The sequence below is a fragment of the Schistocerca nitens genome, chromosome 9 (assembly GCF_023898315.1).
Source record: "Schistocerca nitens isolate TAMUIC-IGC-003100 chromosome 9, iqSchNite1.1, whole genome shotgun sequence".
Taxonomy (NCBI): Eukaryota; Metazoa; Arthropoda; class Insecta; order Orthoptera; family Acrididae; genus Schistocerca; species Schistocerca nitens.
The window spans coordinates 226,458,636-226,477,935 of NC_064622.1; the positions used below are offsets into that span (position 1 = coordinate 226,458,636).

The 19,300-nt window shown below is 38.6% G+C and overlaps 1 protein-coding gene across 1 annotated transcript in view; it reads right to left on the bottom strand.

The window, feature by feature from the left end:
• Positions 1-19,300, bottom strand: part of LOC126204142 (NADPH oxidase 4-like) — a 201,134-nt gene that overhangs the window by 12,507 nt on the left and 169,327 nt on the right. The window contains exons 12-14 of the mRNA XM_049938552.1: positions 14,569-14,688; positions 11,223-11,334; positions 11,065-11,142 (exon numbers count right to left, since the gene is read on the bottom strand). Of these exons, the coding sequence (XP_049794509.1) occupies positions 11,065-11,142; positions 11,223-11,334; positions 14,569-14,688 (310 nt within the window). The remainder of the gene's footprint in view (positions 1-11,064; positions 11,143-11,222; positions 11,335-14,568; positions 14,689-19,300) is intronic.

Genomic DNA, 19,300 nt, shown 5'->3' on the forward strand with positions numbered 1-19,300 from the left:
AGGAAGCCTAGTGTGAGACATTTACAGGTTACAGGATGCAATTTGGATGCCAGAAATGAAACATGTTGTGAAATCAAAGGACTAATTTTGGAATGGCAAATGCTCAACTCAAAATAAGAAACCAAAAGAATATACTGAACTGTGCAATGATGGAGCATTACCATTTCCAAGTATTGAAGATGAGATATGAAGTGAAAGGGAAGATTCAAACACTGACAAGTGATTTTGTGGTTTCTCAGATCAGAAGGAAATTTTGGAAGAAACCAAAGATAATCAAGAACTTGTGGAACATGCTGCAACTCCACAATGTAGATGCAGATCAAGAAAGGATGTAAAAAAAAGTTTTAAGCAAATGTCATCCAATGAAAATTTGTTCCAAAGAGAAGGTTTATGCTGAAAAAGCACAAATAAATGTCATGCGTTGAAGGAACAGTGATGAACCATTATTGTATCAAAGCAGTTAATTCTGATGAGGCAGCGGAATGGATAGTTGCAATGAATGAAGAAACTGACTCCTGGAAGAATCATGATGCTTGGAAAGTGTTTGAGCTACAATCTGATGTAATTCCTGCAAAGAACAGACAGGTATTTAGAAAGAAGACAGTTGGTGAGAAGCAGATTTTTTTTTTTTTAAGCTCATTTAGTTGCAAAGGGATTCAGTCAAATAAAAAGTGCAGGCTATAATGAGATATCTGCTCCTGTTTCAAATTTTGAAATGATTCACCTACTGATAGCAGCCAGTGCTGAGAAAAGACAGTGTATTGATCAGTATGATCTGAAGAAAGCATATCTGAATAGCAAATTAAAGGGAAATGTTTATATGCTCCAGCCAGAAGGTTTCACCAAGAAGAGCCAAGAAAAGTTTGTCTGCGAATTAAACAAGTCAATATATGGACTGAAACAAAGTGGCAGATGCTGGAATGATCATTATAACTCACTAAAAAAGCTGGGATTTATTCAAAATGACATAGGTCCATGTGTGTATGAGCTATGTTCAAAGGAATGATAGGCTTACATTTGCACAAAATGAAGAGTTGAGGCAAAAGATAAAAACTCTTTTAGAAAGTTGCTTTGAAATTGAGCATTTGGGTGTCACACATGTTAGGAGTGAAATTTGAGGGCAGCAAAGATGGAGCAATTAGTATTCGTCGGAAATAACATGCTTATAAACTACTTGATACATCTGGGCTCCAAAATTCTGAGCAAGACAAAACCTCCAATGAAAATGAAACTGAATCTCATTGATGTGAAGTGTGATGAGAAAGTTAAAAATCTTCATATCATGAGTTTGTTGGTGGATTCCTATACCTTTCACAGAGGATGCAACCAGACATAGGTTTCTCGGTGGCAAAGTTGTCGCAATATTGTTCAAAATTTAGTATGAACCACTGAAATGCAGCAAAAAGGGTACCAAGATACATGAAGGAAACAGCACATTACAAACTTACATATTATCCCACTAGTCAAAAACTTGAAATTTTCACTGATGCTGATTGGGATACTTATAAAGGTGATCACAAAAGTATTAAAGGCTATGTAATACTACTGGCAGGATCTGCAGTGTACTGGAGGCATTTGAAACAAACTGCAGGTGCACTAAACACAATGGAAGTAGAATATGTGTCAGTGGCAGCCTGCACAAGAGAGGTGATACAGATGAGAGAATTACCAATGACCCTTAAGCTGAAAGAACTGAAGGCTCAACATTTGTGTGGTGTGATACTCAAGATGCAATCATACATGTCAAGAATCGTATAACCAAATCCACAATGAAACGTATTGCCATAAAATGTCATTTCATCAGGGAGAAAGTTATGGATGGAATGACTGACGTTCAGTTAATTTCAACAGATAAAAATCAAGCAGACTTGTTAACATAGCCACTAAATCAGAATATTAATGAATACCAATATAAGAAAAATCTACGTTCAACTCCATTTCTATGACATAGTTGGATTATCTCTGATGTTATTTAGAAAGACAATCAAAGTGCTGCTATAGTGTTTCTCTGTTACTGCTTTGATGGTGTATGCAGTTTTTCTCTCAATAAATATTATACATGTGATACAACAGTTTTATTCTACTACAACATTTACCAAATACCATTCAAACAAAAAAAAATGGAACTGATTTCCACATGAAATTTATAACTTAATTTCCCACATTACAAAAACAGTCATGCCTGAAACCAACCAACCAAAACTGTCCTTGTCTCTTCAGTTTTTATTGATATTTACAGAATAATAGACTGCTATCCATCATTACATGTAATCTTTAGTTGAAAACGATCTGCTTCTACATAATATTTGACTTCCTGATTTACTGTAAAGGCATTTGGATGCTTTCCTTTGCTGATGCTTAGTTACAATAGTATACAGATTATTGCTAGTATTTTATTATGTATATGTTTACACTTTATTGCAATTATTTTACCAATTCAGAAATGAAAATATGCTCAAGTTCTAGACTTGCTCCACTTTCATAAGGATCACTTCACTTAGGACCTGTACAATGAACATTAATCTAATGTTATTAAATCTCTCTCTCCCCCCCCCTCCCCCTATAATGTTTGCCACCTTCATTGAACAACCTCTTGGGTTGGCAATAAAGTCTTTTGCCCTTGACCAAAGTTTTCTCATTCATTCTGACATGTCAAATTCAGAAAAATCATGAGCTTTTGATGACTAACTTCCTCAGTGTCATCAGGGGCTAAGACTGACTGTCATGAAACTGGCAAATCTACCAGTTTATGCCCAGAGGTTGGTACCTGATTGGCTAGAATATGCCATGATGACATCACGGAGACAGAGCATGCTGAGACGCCACTCTCTGCACCTATACATTATGTTTGTGTTCGCTGTCCAGAATCACTGACAGCACGAACAATCATATCAGGCAGTAAACTATGTGAAGTCTTCCTCTATGATCTTTCTTTGTCGAGCACATGCTCTCATGCATTGTTAAGTTCATAGCCGATGTCTCTGTTGAAGTAGTTATATGTAGTGGAATTTCCACTGATTCCCTAATCACAGAGTCCCAATAGTTCCAATCATGAGGGAGAATTCTCATCTATTCAAAAGTAAACTTATGTTTATTCATTAACAGTGATCAGTCAAGAAAGGTTTTTCAAAATTGTTGTACTTCTTTTAAGATGCCACCTCAGCATGTGTCCTCTCCATAATGTCATCACGGCATAATCTACCAATCGGATGCCATTCTCTGGCCATAAAAGTGGGTGCCTCACATGTTTTGTGGCGTTCAGACTCAGACCATGACAATAATGATAGAGGCAGTCATTGAAAGCTTCGAATTTCAGTTGAATTTGACACTGAAAGTTATAAGAGATCACATTATTCACCATGCAGAATTGCAGTGGAACACATGTCAATGGAATAAAAATTCTGGCTTCGTTGCTCGGATGGCAAGACTGGTACAAACAACTGGGGAAGAGTGGAAGAAAGGAAAAGAAAAGAAAAGAAAAGAAAAGAAAAGAAAAGAAAAGAAAAGAAAAGAAAAGAAAGAAAGAAAAAAACCACTCAGTCTTAACGTGTGCTACATGCTGATGTGGTGGATGGCTGTTGAAGTGGCATATGTAGCAGCAGTCATCCTCTGGGGCATCTACCACACTTCAGTTGTAAAATACTTGCTGAGTAAATTGTGTTCTACCTGAGTCATCCCAAATTTCCCAGGCTGCACAGGGGATCTCAATGGATCCTACCACACAAACTTACAACACTCATAATGGTATGGGTGTACCATCTAACAATAATAACAGCCAAAAAACCAAACTATCTTATGAGGATAATCCTCCAAAACTAACTGCAGTGAAGAAATTACTGGACAGTAACAGAACACCAAATGGTTTTCTTATGTTGAAAAAATTGACTCCATGCTCTGCGCTTATTGGTAGCACATTGTGTTTTGTACACATCCACCATGGCACTCGTGGTCACAGCACCAAGTTATGAAACCTGAAGGTGAGCGTATAAGAGCCTGAAACTGGTCATGTGTTAAATAAAAGAATGTTACAACTGTAGCGGTATTTTCAATTCTGGTAAAACACAGAAAGTTATGGTCACAACATGAAATCCATAAGCTGAAATGAAAAAAGCTGACCAAGCTATCAAACCACCAGTATTTTAACATCATTTGTTTCTGTGACTAGAAAGTTAGTGGAGACAAAAAACTCCTTTCACTAACATCATCAGTGGAAGCTGAAGCAAGGACTTGTACTTTCAAGTGTTCCAGCTAACAGCCACTTGCGAGGGCTGAAACTATCAGTCATTCAGACATTTCTTGACACACATCAGATGTGCTCTGTCATTAGAACCTATGTAGTTTCAAGTATCTATGATGGAAACAACAACCAATTAGCCAACTACCACAGGCTCTCCAAGCTGACCAAGGCGAAAAGACAAAGTAAAGTACTTATGGAAGTTTGGGTCTGTGCTGGAAGTATGCTCAGACAGCCAAAGTGGTTAAGGCGATCACTCATGACAAATGGGAGATCTTGGTTTGCATCCCAGTCTGGCACAAAGTTTCAGTGTCACCAATATGTAATATCACTGTCTCTGACCACTAAGGCTGTGGCAGTTCAGCTTCAGTGGCTAGCACCAGCAGTAATGTGTGTGTGAGTTGTACTTATGTGACTGTGTGTATGTTCTACTTCAGAAGAAGGTCTATTGGCTGAAAGTGTAAATATAAATCACTCTTTTTGATGTGCCTGTCTACGACTCCTCGTGTCCTCTATATGGTGAGTAAAATGGTTCAAATGGCTCTGAGCACTATGGGACTTAACATCTGAGGTCATCAGTCCCCTAAAACTTAGAACTACTTAAACCTATCTAACCTAAGGACATCACACACATCCATACCTGAGGCAGGATTCGAACCCGCAACCGTAGCGGTCGCACGGTTCCAGACTGAAGCGCCTAGAACCGCTCGGCCACTGCAGCTGGCTATGGTGAGTAGTAATCTATCCTTTTTGTAATACCATCATTATTCCATCCTGTATTTTCCATTTTTCAACAGATGATATCATCATACCTAATGCAGCTAACATCAGTAAGATTCTGCAACTGCAAATAAAATTTCACAAAGAAAAGTCTCACTGCTTAAATGGATATTTTACAGCAGTGGATCATTAACAGGTTCAATATTCATGTGGAGGATTTAAGACCCAGTGCCTTTGCTTGCAAAGCTCCATTTTAAAGTGTTTGAATGGGGTAAGCGCTAAATGTGGGTTTGCTGTCTTTATCGACGATAGATACCATAACTAATTTTCTCTCTCTCAACATCAACTTACAAGTAGTGGTTGCTATTATATCTTCTCTATATCTTCCATCAGTTCTGGCTGTCATAAGTCCAAGATTGATAACAATAGTCAAGATTAATCTGACCAGCAAGAAATACATGATCCAGATCTTGGCAGAGCATTTAGGTTGAACCACTGCCATTGCCATCCAATATCTGGCTAATGAGAGATGGTTAATGGAAGTGGTTAGGATTTCAGTTCCACCAATGATGAACTTTACAAGTATCTCTTCTCTGTGTGTGAGCTGGATCTGGAATTATCTGAGGCATGTGATGCGTCAGGAAATGGTAAAATCCATTAGAGCATGTTTTGGTACTCCACTGGAAATGCTAAAGGAAACCAACCGAAATATTTTAATCTAATGTGGGAAACAGGACAGCTTCCTGACGCATGGAAGGAAGCTATCTTAATCACCCTTCTTAAACCAGGAGAGACCCAAACATGCCCAAGGTATACATCACATCCAGGCCTATTTCAGTTGTTTACAGCTTTTGTTTGGTCACAGTTTGATTTTGATTTCATGGTATATGGATCCACTGTACTATCACACCTTAGGATATTAGCCACAGTCCATAATCAGGGTCTTAATTTGGCCATACTTTACATCAGGTAGCCACTACTCATGGAGAGAAAGCATGCAAAATATTTTATACACCCCAGCTGCCGGCTTTATCATACTGTTTCTTGTCCACCAATGGGGCACCTTTTTAATAATGGTTTGTGAGCAAAGAAGCCATTTCGGATCTGTGCAAAGAGCCATTTTTCAAAATGTGTGTGTTAAATATTAGTACTTACAGGAAACATCCCTTGACTTCTCAATAGTTCTCCCTTACCATATCTTCAGAAGCTGCCTATCAAGTATGTCTACAGTGTTCCATGTTGAATAATAATTGATTCTGTTAACACTGGAACAGATGAAGTGAGACCAAAGGCAAAAAGTTTCATCTGCTCTTTTATAACTATCAGCAAACTTACCCAGCACAGGAGCAACTCCAGAACATAAAGGGCTCCCTCCTCTTGCTACCAAAAATGGGTAGGGGGAATAGGCTGCAGTTAGCTGTATACCAAGTCACACAGTAATATTTGGATGATGGGAAAACTGAACATCAAGCATGGGAGGAGGATCCACTGTTCATTTATTGAGTTCTGTTCATCTTAACATGCAGAACATTCAGGACGTAGAGCAAGTCAAGATATATTGTAAGAAGAGAGAAGCACAGATTTCACAGTCTACTATCTGAAAGAGAGATGTGATCCCCACAATTTCTAGTATAAGCACTAAGCTACCTATAGGGGCAGACCTCATGCACAGCTATGAAAAGTACCTTTGTCAACAGTACATAAAGTTTGACATGTTCTAATTAACCTTTCAGAAACTCAAAACACATAAAAAGATCACAATAATGAAACAAAATCACTGCCACTTAGCAGATAATTGTATTGGAAAAATTAAGAAAATCAGAACAGTTTGCATAAATCAATGCTTATACAAAATTAATAGCTTGTAGATGCATACAGCTATAGCTGCAAATAAGATGTCAAATGGTAGCGCTCTTATCATGTTGACTGTATGCACAATTTATTATAAAATTGAATGTTGGGCTATTTAATTAATATTTAGTGACTTTGCTGGAGTTTGGTCCAAAACTCTTGTGTATAAGGAAGAGTGATAAGTTGTTTGTGGTCTTTTACAGTTTGTCACTCAATGAAGAGTTGACTGTAAGATAATGCTATACAACATCGATATGCATTCTGGTGTATTTACTATTTAACTTTAGTGAAGCTGAGGTGCCACAGGAATTCCTATTTACCCAAAATTTAAATAAACAAACTCCAAGCCTAATTGCACTTGTAATATATTGTATATTTAGATAGTGACAACAGGTGGGTCTTTCTCATCTTGGGGTCTGAGTGTCTTGCTGATCCTTTCCAACCTCCCCAACCCATCCCTCCTCAATGCCTGCTGAGGAAGGAACTAATGGTTTCAAAAGCTAGGATTTGTGTTTTCAATTTGAAATGTATTTATCAGTTGCACTGGAACTTCATCTCAGAAAGGAAAGTACAACCAGTCATTCTATCTCATTGTAATTGTAAGTAAGTTCCTCACATACAAATAATGAGGACAGGCAACCATTTATCTACAGATGCTAAACCCAAGTCATTTACAGGCAAGTGGGATCACCTGCTTTCACTTTTCTGTACATTGTTTGCATCATGGAAATTCCATTTAGACACACACACACACACACACACACACACACACACACACACACACACACACACACACACACATGTGAGTGCACTCTTGTGTTTGTACTTTAGCTCGACACAGGATTTATTCCACACACTACTAAATCTTCTTTTTCTTTTATGTGTCTCTTTCAATGACTCAATGCCTCTGCTTCTCAATGAGTGATCTTCTTTACTCTTAAATTAATTAAGTTTTATAAACATGTGTTCTTGTTGTGGTCTTCAGTCCTGAGACTGGTTTGATGCAGCTCTCCATGCTACTCTATCCTGTGCAAGCTTCTTCATCTCCCAGTACCTACTGCAACCTACATCCTTCTGAATCTGCTTAGTGTATTCATCTATTGGTCTCCCTCTACGATTTTTACCCTCCACGCTGCCCTCCAATGCTAAATTTGTAATCCCTTGATGCCTCAAAACATGGCCTACCAACCGATCCCTTCTTCTAGTCAAGTTGTGCCACAAACATCTCTTCTCCCCAATCCTATTCAATACCTCCTCATTAGTTACGTGATCTACCCACCTTATCTTCAGCATTCTTCTGTAGCACCACATTTCGAAAGCTTCTATTCTCTTCTTGTCCAAACTGGTTATCGTCCATGTTTCACTTCCATACATGGCTACACTCCATACAAATACTTTCAGAAACGACTTCCTGACACTTAAATCTATACTCGATGTTAACGAATTTCTCTTCTTCAGAAACGATTTCATTGCCATTGCCAGTCTACATTTTATATCCTCTCTACTTCGACCATCATCAGTTATTTTACTCCCTAAATAGCAAAACTCCTTTACTACTTTAAGTGTCTCATTTCCTAATCTAATCCCCTCAGCATCACCCGATTTAATTTGACTACATTCCATTATCCTCGTTTTGCTTTTGTTGATGTTCATCTTATATCCTCCTTTCAAGACACTGTCCATTCCGTTCAACTGCTCTTCCAAGTCCTTTGCTGTCTCTGACAGAATTACAATGTCATCGGTGAACCTCAAAGTTTTTACTTCTTCTCCATGAATTTTAATACCTACTCTGAATTTTTCTTTTGTTTCCTTTACTGCTTGCTCAATATACAGATTGAATAACATCGGGGAGAGGCTACAACCCTGTCTCACTCCTTTCCCAACCACTGCTTCCCTTTCATGCCCCTCGACTCTTGTAACTGCCATCTGGTTTCTGTACAAATTGTAAATAGCCTTTCGCTCCCTGTATTTTACCCCTGCCACCTTCAGAATTTGAAAGAGAGTATTCCAGTTAATGTTGTCAAAAGCTTTCTCTAAGTCTACAAATGCTAGAAACGTAGGTTTGCCTTTTCTTAATCTTTCTTCTAAGATAAGTCGCAAGGTTAGTATTGCCTCACGTGTTCCAACATTTCTACGGAATCCAAACTGATCTTCCCCGAGGTCCGCTTCTACCAGTTTTTCCATTCGTCTGTAAAGAATTTGCGTTAGTATTTTGCAGCTGTGACTTATTAAACTGATAGTTTGGTAATTTTCACATCTGTCAACACCTGCTTTCTTTGGTATTGGAATTATTATATTCTTTTTGAAGTCTGTGGGTATTTCGCCTGTCTCATACATCTTGCTCACCAGATGGTAGAGTTTTGTCATGACTGGCTCTCCCAAGGCCATCAGTAGTTCTAATGGAATGTTGTCTACTCCCGGGGCCTTGTTTCGACTCAGGTCTTTCAGTGCTCTGTCAAACTCTTCACGCAGTATCTTATCTCCCATTTCATCTTCATCTACATCCTCTTCCATTTCCATAATATTGTCCTCAAGTACTTCGCCCTTGTATAAACCCTCTATATACTCTTTCCACCTTTCTGCCTTCCCTTCTTTGCTTAGAACTGGGTTGCCATCTGAGCTCTTGATATTCATACAAGTGGTTCTCTTCTCTCCAAAGGTCTCTTTAATTTTCCTGTAGGCAGTATCTATCTTACCCCTAGTGAGACAAGCCTCTACATCCTTACATTTGTCCTCTAGCCATCCCTGCTTAGCCATTTTGCACTTTCTGTCGATCTCATTTTTGAGACGTGTTTATTCCCTTTTGCCTGCTTCATTTACTGCATTTTTATATTTTCTCCTTTCATCAATTAAATTCAATATTTCTTCTGCTACCCAAGGATTTCTATTAGCCCTCGTCTTTTTACCTACTTGATCCTCTGCTGCCTTCACTACTTCATCCCTCAGAGCTACCCATTCTTCTTCTACTGTATTTCTTTCCCCCATTCCTGTCAATTGTTCCCTAATGCTCTCCCTGAAACTCTCTACGACCTCTGGTTCTTTCAGTTTATCTAGGTCCCATCTCCTTAAATTCCCACCTTTTTGCAGTTTCTTCAGTTTCAATCTGCAGTTCATAACCAATAGATTGTGGTCAGAATCCACATCTGCCCCTGGAAATGTCTTACAATTTAAAACCTGGTTCCTAAATCTCTGTCTTACCATTATATAATCTATCTGATACCTATTAGTATCTCCAGGATTCTTCCAGGTATACAACCTTCTTTTATGATTCTTGAACCAAGTGTTAGCTATGATTAAGTTATGCTCTGTGCAAAATTCTACAAGGCGGCTTCCTCTTTCATTTCTTCCCCCCAATCCATATTCACCTACTATGTTTCCTTCTCTCCCTTTTCCTACTGACGAATTCCAGTCACCCATGACTATTAAATTTTCGTCTCCCTTCACTACTTGAATAATTTCTTTTATCTCGTCATACATTTCATCAATTTCTTCATCATCTGCAGAGCTAGTCGGCATATAAACTTGTACTACTGTAGTAGGCATGGGCTTTGTGTCTATCTTGGCCACAATAATGCGTTCACTATGCTGTTTGTAGTAGCTAACCCGCACTCCTATTTTTTTATTCATTATTAAACCTACTCCTGTATTACCCCTATTTGATTTTGTATTTATAACCCTGTAATCACCTGACCAAAAGTCTTGTTCCTCCTGCCACCGAACTTCACTAATTCCCACTATATCTAACTTTAACCTATCCATTTCCCTTTTTAAATTTTCTAACCTACCTGCCCGATTAAGGGATCTGACATTCTACGCTCCGATCTGTAGAATGCCAGTTTTCTTTCTCCTGATAACGACGTCCTCTTGAGGAGTCCCCGCCTGGAGATCCGATTGGGGGACTATTTTACCTCCGGAATATTTTACCCAAGAGGACGCCATCATCATTTAATCATACAGTAAACATATGTTAATGAAATCAAACATTGAATGTCATTATTACAACAGGCTATTTCTTGTACATCCTAGAACATGTTTGATATGCACAATATGATATATGATGATCTTTACTAAATCTGTTTAAATCTTTATTTTTAATGAAATGTTCAAAATATATGTGGCATATTTCATTATAACATTCTGGAAGGAAGTTCTTTATTCAAGTAAAGCTTTACTTGTACAGACAAACATCTCTTAGAATGATATATAAATTCAGGGCTCTTAAAATCTGAATAGTAGATCATAAAAGTAAAGTTTCTTACCGTGTTACATGCTGAGCTGTAGTTCTTTGTGACATGTAGTATTATGTTCAAACGGTCTGGTTGGTTGTTTATCCAGAACTGCAACAGAATCCAAATTTTTTAGGAAAAAAAAAGAAGAAGACACTGCTTGAAAATATATAATAATATGTCATTCTTACTCTGTCATGCAATGAACACAGTAAGCTTGCAAACCACAGTAGCTGTTCCACATTTTTCAGTAACCAGACAAAATGTAACCGTTCTGGTAAGTGAGGAAGTGCTGTGCAATCCCTGTTGACAGACAAGGAAAAGAAATCCATTAAAACAGTGTAGCAATGTAACAAAATCAGACATGAAGAGCTGGAAATAACAAATGACAAGTAAAAGCTCTGGCTACTTCTTCAGTATTGATGTGTAACATGTACCCTATCAGCCTAAAAAGTTTCAGCAGTGGATTAATGAAAAACAGAAAAATCAATTGATAGCTTTAATGCTTCAGATGTTCTACATAGTCTTCCCATAACACCCCCATCCCCCACTTAAGTACAACACACAGAATGTTCATACAACCATGTGAAACTGGAAAAGTCATTTTTCAGGATGTTGTTCAACCCACACATCATGCTGGCTGAAATGTTGATTATGTCATCAAAGTGTTGAATATTCACATGAATTTCTGCATTTTGTTGTTTTGTGGAAGGTTTGTACTGATAACACCAAGTCTCATCACACATGCTACACATGAATACTGAAGAAGTGGTCAGAAAAGAGTTGTCCAGGTTTTACTTTTCAATCAGTTCGCAACAGGCATCTATGCATTGTTTTTGTTTGGGAGTCACAGCATGCAGGAAAAACTTTTCACACACTTTTCTCCTCTTCAAATTGTTCTGGAGAATGTCCTGAACATTTGGTTTAGAACTGCTGCTCCATTGCACACACTATGGTTGAAGACACACTACTTAACACTGCCAGCTCACAACTGACTGATGAAATGCACACCTCCTGTTACAGTTGTTAGTTCAAGCTGCCACCATAGTTACTGTGCTGACATCACTCATATGCCAGGAATAAAATTAATCTTGGAACTTTTTGGATGGATCGTGTAAGTTACAAGGTACCACTGAAGTAGCAAAAATTCTCTGTAAGAGGCAACTCAGAGAACCCTCTGAAGAACTGTGTTATGACTTAAAGTACAACACAACAGTGGACACTCTCAATAATGAATACTGAAGATCTGTCAAGACTGACGGCTCCCATTGCATTTTAATTACTGTGTAGTACACAGTACCACTGTTTGCATCATGACAGGTGTTTGGTTTTGTTTCAAATGGCTCTGAGCACTATGGGACTTAACATCTATGGTCATCAGTCCCCTAGAAGTTAGAACTACTTAAACCTAACTAACCTAAGGACAGCACACAACACCCAGCCATCACGAGGCAGAGAAAATCCCTGACCCCGCCGGGAATCGAACCCGGGAACCCGGGCGTGGGAAGCGAGAACGCTACCGCACGACCACGAGATGCGGGCTTGGTTTTGTTTCAGGAGACAATTACAGCTGTTGTTTCAGTTAGGTGGTAGCTTCTGTCCCTACAACAGCACATTGAAGCATATCATTTTATTTGTGAGTTGACATATCTTCTAATAAGAAGTGACTTATTTGGATGCCTGTGTGCTCTTTAGTTTAAACTCATAAATTTCTTGTATGTTTGTGTGTTTATCAGGCAGTGTCCTTTGCTTTAATAACTGTCTAGAGTTTATTTCCATCGTCTTTAGTATGGATAGAGACAGCGATTGCTGAGTTAGTAACCCTTCGCACACACATCCATGTGGTACTGGCTTCTGACATGCAGCTTGAGGCTGTTGCCAGTGGGCATCTCCATGGTGGGTCTGATGTGGAGATCCGAGGGATGCTCGAGTGTGTTGTAGGTGTCCCCCAATCAGTCTTCTACTCTGATTACCCCAGGTACTGCCCACATTGAGATTAACCCCACACCTATAGTTGAGTGGGAAGTCATCCCAAGGTGTGGCAGGCAGCAAAAGACTATCTGGGGGGAGGGGGTCAAAGGGCCTCAACAATTTGTCTGATGAACAGCTGACAAACTAGAATCAATGGATAATAGTCTGCATTGGTACATCAACCACCCCACCAAAGCTATACCAACTGACAAAAGTTCTGCATATTGCTATATTTCTTCTAAACGACAGCATTTTGAAGTGGAGAATATGCCACATGATCATGTGATAACCTCTGATCATGGAAAAGGTTTTCAGTCAAGACTAGTATCAGAGTTAATTGCAAATTGTGTATCACCCATGGGATGACAACTGCCCATCACTCACAGATCATCAGCCTCACAGAATGCTTTAACAAGATGTTGGCAGATACACTCTTGATGTATGTTGGTGTTGAACAGAGAGGTTGGGAGACAATATTGCCCATTGTGTTGTTCACATACAACAGTGCAAAGCCATTTACATCATTCTTGCTGCTTCATGATGATGAGGCTGAAATAACAATGAACATACTGTTCTGATTTCATCTGGACAATACTCGGCATGGCTATGTGAAACACTTCATCATTAGGGTCAAAGAAACAAGACACCTTATTTCTATATAGCCCCTGGACACCGAGGAAAACAATCAAGAGTGAGCATATCCCAGGAGACGTGGTATGGATTTTTATACCTGTATTAAATGTGAGACAATGGGAGTTATCAAAATGCTAATTTTCACTGTATTGTATAGTCATCAACTGATGGAAATCACATGCTAAATCTGGGATTATGATCCTGAAAGCCCACTCAATGATCACAAAGCTTTTCAGGAGTGGGTTAACTTGGATGCTTATCATATTGAACAGGATGTGACAACATGTTCCAAACATAAGGATCCTCCAGTGCTGCCATGCAGAGGAGCACTGACAAGATGTAGATCTAGAATGCTGTAGTTGCCCCAGTGATAACTTATGAAATGGCAGGTCACTGTTTCTCCAGGAGAGGGAATAATACCACAAGCTGTGCTGCATGCACTGTAGAGTATTGGTTTGCATCACTGGCTGGAATGCTGCAGGTCCCGTTTAAATCCAATCACCAAGAAATATTTGTTATTTCACTTTATAATTTCTAGAAGGTTTTCAAAGTTTCTTATGTTCACAAATTCTGGACTATTCAATGTCTGTATAAATAGCAGTACTCTCCATTCAGAAGGCAGTTCTGTTAATCTGTACAGTGGTGCCTGTGATAAATGTGCTTTCGGTGCTAAATGTTGCACTTCATAATGACAACTCTGCTTTCAGATTTGGATGTGACTGTGCTTACAATGTGACAATAATAATAATAATAATAATAATAATAATAATAATAAGAACAGATTATACTAAATTATATAACAGAGTTGCAGATATAATTTTATAAACAGTTAAAACAATTGTAAGCACGGCTTATATGGTAATGAAATTTTACAGTGTTTATGAAATGCTCATATTGTATAATGTTTGAAATGTATGATAACAATAAACTTACAATAGATATTGAAAAACGCTTGCAAATGGGGTCACTCCAGAACCTCCTGCAATACAGATGGCAACTGGTGTGTGAAGAATGCTTTGCAATGAACTGCTAAATGGTCCATCTACCAGAAACCTGTTCAACAGAAAAAGAATTTTGGAATGGTTTTGAAGGAATTGTGATTTGCAGTGCATTGAAGCTATGTCAGAGACATTTATTTTTACCCTGTCCCATAAAGATACATAAAGATCAATCAGTACATATTTCAGGATAGACCACAACTCACCAAATAGAAAAAGTATTATGCAAGACACAGTCGCATAGAAATTGATAATAATTAGATGAGCTTTTGGGAAAAGCCTTCCTTCAGAGAACTAACAAAAAATGATCACTCCTTCCCATCCTGAGCAAGTTGAATCTGCCATATATTTCTTGACTAGCCTTCCATGCATGCATAAATTCCATCCACCCATGGAAGATTATGGAAACAGCTGCTTCATTCATATATGTATGACACCTCGACATTCCCATCAGAAAGTTGTTATAACTCCTGAAGTTGATGGTGGTGATAATTGTCAAAAGCTCCAGAAGTGTAACTCCAGATGAATTAGCTAGAAAATGGAGAGGATGTCGTACAGTTTTGTATTTGCCTAATAGAACACTCAGAGTGCATTGATAAGAGTACAGACAGGCATAACAAAAAGACTGCTACACATTGAAACTTGTGGACAAGAGGCCTTTGAGTGTGGTTTTTTTCTAATTTGGAAGAAGGCCTTTTGGCCAAAAGCTTAAATGTAATAGTTGTTTTTTCGTTACATCTGTCTGCGACTCAACATCTCCTCTATATGGTGAGTAACAATCTATTCTTTCCATAACACTGTTGCTATTCCATTCTGAACTTTCCACTGTCTCCTGATTTGTTGCTTTTCTTGATAGAATTTCCTTTGATGTGATTAAATACATTAATTTTATATTATAGCAACAATTTGTGTTTTACCTTTTGAGGTCCTCTTGGCCAAAGTATATTACATTAGTGTAAAAGGTTGTAATTGCTGTGAGGCACTATGGCACAGAATTAAAGCAATGGGATATAAGAAATATTCCAACTCATTTTTGAAAAGCTAAAGTTTATGGCTCATGTATTTCATTCCCACTGAAAACCTATTAAAACTGAACTTGCATAATATTGCACATCTTTCTGTACAATAATTAAGAAAGAGTTACTCAACTGTACATTGTTTTTGCTGGCAGTCTTTACTGAGTGAATGCTGTGACTCCTTATGAATGAGTTCATATTATTGACTTCAGATATGACAAGGTAGTATAAGCTGTAGCGATAACAGTGTTAGAAAGGGAAACTAAAATGTTACAGCATTCAAGACGTTTCCTTGTATGGCTGGAGCCATATTCAAACAATTACAAACAATGGCAGCATTAACAAATTGTATCACAGAAATAAAGCTGAATATGGTGACCAATAAATTGTAATGCTTGGCACACTCCTGGTCTTCACTTACATAAATGATGCTCTTCATACTTTGTGTATGTAGAGAACAACAGGGGTCCTAACATACTTCTCTGGAGCAATTCTATTGTCTCTGACGTACACTCACTGTCCAGGATAACATACTGAGTTCTATTGTTTAAGACATCATTGGCCCACTTGCAAAGTCTTGGAAGTCTAGGAATATAAAACCTGCCTGTTGCCTGTCACCCATGGTTCTAAGGATATCGAGTGAGTAAAGGATAAGCTGAGCCTTGCATGGGCGATGCTTTCTAAATCCATGCTGATTTGTCAACAAAAGCTATTCTGCTTCAAGGACATTTATTATACTCGAACAAAGAATATTGTAAGCATCCACAGTTGTCAAACACTTCTGTGTTCAGTGAAAGTTGACAGACTCCTGAAAGATACTACCTAGTTAGTTATTAGTTAGGAACTCTATTAAAGGAGTAGTCCAACAACTTGAAGATAAATATATATTTAATCTTCTCTTGACATACAGTAACTGACTTGTAATGAGTCTAACATTTAAAAGACCCAACTAATGCCATTACAGAAAACATTAAGGTACTTGAGATTACTGCTCATCAGACATTTGGGTCATCAGTATTGTGGTGTCACCGCCAGACACCACACTTGCTAGGTGGTAGCTGAAATCGGCCGCGGTCCATTAGTACATGTCGGACCCGCGTGTCGCCACTGTCAGGATCGCAGACCGAGCGCCACCACAAGGCAGGTCTCGAGAGACGTACTAGCACTCGCCCCAGTTGTACGACGATTTTGCTAGCGACTAGACTGACGAAGCCTTTCTCTCATTTGCCGAGAGACAGTTAGAATAGCCTTCAGCTAAGTTAATGGCTACGACCTAGCAAGGCGCCATTAACCATTTGTAACGTTGCATGTACCTCCAGATAGAGTCTCACTTGTATCATCCAGAATGCTGTATACCAAAGGACAATATAAAAGTTAAGTGTTCTAGTAGCTACGTTCTTTTCTTTATCACATTCATTACGACTCCTGTTCCAGACTTAACGCCATACGGCGTGAGTTGACGCATGCCCTTTCGGCTACTTCACTGTGGACTGGCTGCCTTAACAGTCCACTACAAGTATCCCTTGAAGCAGCATACAATATGGAAGTCTCTTTGCTTACTTGTGGACACAGCTCGACTACACTTAGTGCTGCATGAAGCACAACAGGAATAACTCAGACAAATAGGGAAACAAGAGGACACACTCTAAAGTAACACTGATATTATTCAACTTTCCAATAATGTGAAATTCATCATTCTTGTTCATTTATAGACTACTACTGCGTGGGATTTTCCAGTCAGTCCACTGAAAATAATCATGTAAAATCTCATACCATCTCAATATGCTCAATAATTCTGCAGCAAACCAATGTTAAGGGTATTGGTCTGTAATTTTGCTGGACTGTTATTTTATCCTTCTTATATACAGGAGTCACCCGCACTTTTTTTCGAGTTGCTTGGGACTATGGACTGGGTGAGAGATTCACGATAAATGCAAGATAAGTATGGGATCAATGCCAAAGATTATACTCTGTAAAACCTTAAGACTTATTTGTTTTAAAACTCTTTCAGTTGCTTCTCAAAGCCAAGGATGTCTATTTCTATTTTCTCCACACCGGAGTCAGTTCAACATTCACATGATGTTACGTCTGTACAGTCCTCCTGTGTGAATGATTTTTTCAATGTGAAATTTAAAAATTTTGTTTTCCTTTCACTGTCTTCTACTGTCACACCAGACTGGTCTACGACTGCATAGAAGCCTTCAATCCACTTAGTGATTTTACATAGAACTAGAATTTTCTTGCGTTCTTCTGAAGATATTTCACTACAGCATTACTGTAGGAGTTGCTGTATGCTCCATGCATCAATCTTGTTACAGACTTATGAATTTCCACTATCTTTTGCGTTTCGACAAATCCGCATTCTTTTCCAAATCAAGAATGCTACAATATCTGTTTCCTTAGCATTTGAAGGATTTTATTATTAAACCATGATGGATCTTTTCTGTCCTTAATCCACCGACTCAGCACATAACTCTCCCAAGTGACAATTTGTTTAAACTCTTCACATAATTCCTTTGTGCCCACTGTACTGTCACTAAATGATGTCCAGTTACTGTCTAACAACTGCTCACCTGCTCTTTCTACCAAAAAAGCTCTTCTATCCTTATTGATGAATTTGTGAACTTTAGTAACAGTTGTTACATCACAATCATTAATCCCTGTCTCCACTCTGAAACTGTCTATAAGGTCAGGCCTGTTTGTAGTTACAAGGTCTCAAATATTTCCATTGCATGTGGTTGTCAAACTAGCTGCTCAAGATAGTTTTTAGAAAATGTATTCTGAACCACTTCACAGGACTGTCTTGTCTGTACCACCTGCAGTGAATCCATAGATGTCACAGTCTATACTTGATAGCTCAAAGTTGCCTCCAACTAATACGGCATGCTTAGGGGACTTTCGCACTAGTGAGTGTGGATTTTCTTTTAACAATTCTACAACCATCACAGTGGAGTCGGGTGGCCAGTAAAAATATCCAATGATTAACTGGAGTTCATCTAGGCCAGTTGGTTGCATCCAGATAATGTCACAGTCAGAGTAATGTTCAATCTCTATAAACAATATTTTTATTGACTGCAATGAACACTCCCTCTCACATGGCATCCATCCTGTCTTTTCGATATATATTCCATGTCTCATTAAATATTTCAGAGCTTTCTACTTCTGGTTTTACCCAGATCTTAGTTCCCAGCATAATTTGAGCAAGACAGCTTTCCTGAAGTGTTGCAAATTTAGGAACTTTTTTACAAATGTTTTGGGAATTTACTGTTAAAAATTTGCAATTCAAAATGTCTTTACTTTGTACATTATCTGATTTCACTTTCTGTGGTTTGATTGGTGAGCATTCATCAAAGGACCTCAAATGACTGTCTAGCCTAAAAATACCCTTGTTACTCCACAAGTACTCTACTACCTGAGTAGATGCTTCCTCTGTGTAGTGCACCCCTGACTTCTCAAGGGGAGTCTTACAATTCCCAGTCCCATAACAGAGGTCCAGAAATCTGCAGCCAAGGCCACCACAGAATTGGTGGAGTCTCTGCCTGAGACCCTCCACTCAGCTCCAAACCAACTGAATGCAATCAATATTGGGTATGATACTGGAAATTGTAAGCCGTGCTTACACTGTGAATTAGGCCTGCAGTCTGCACAGCT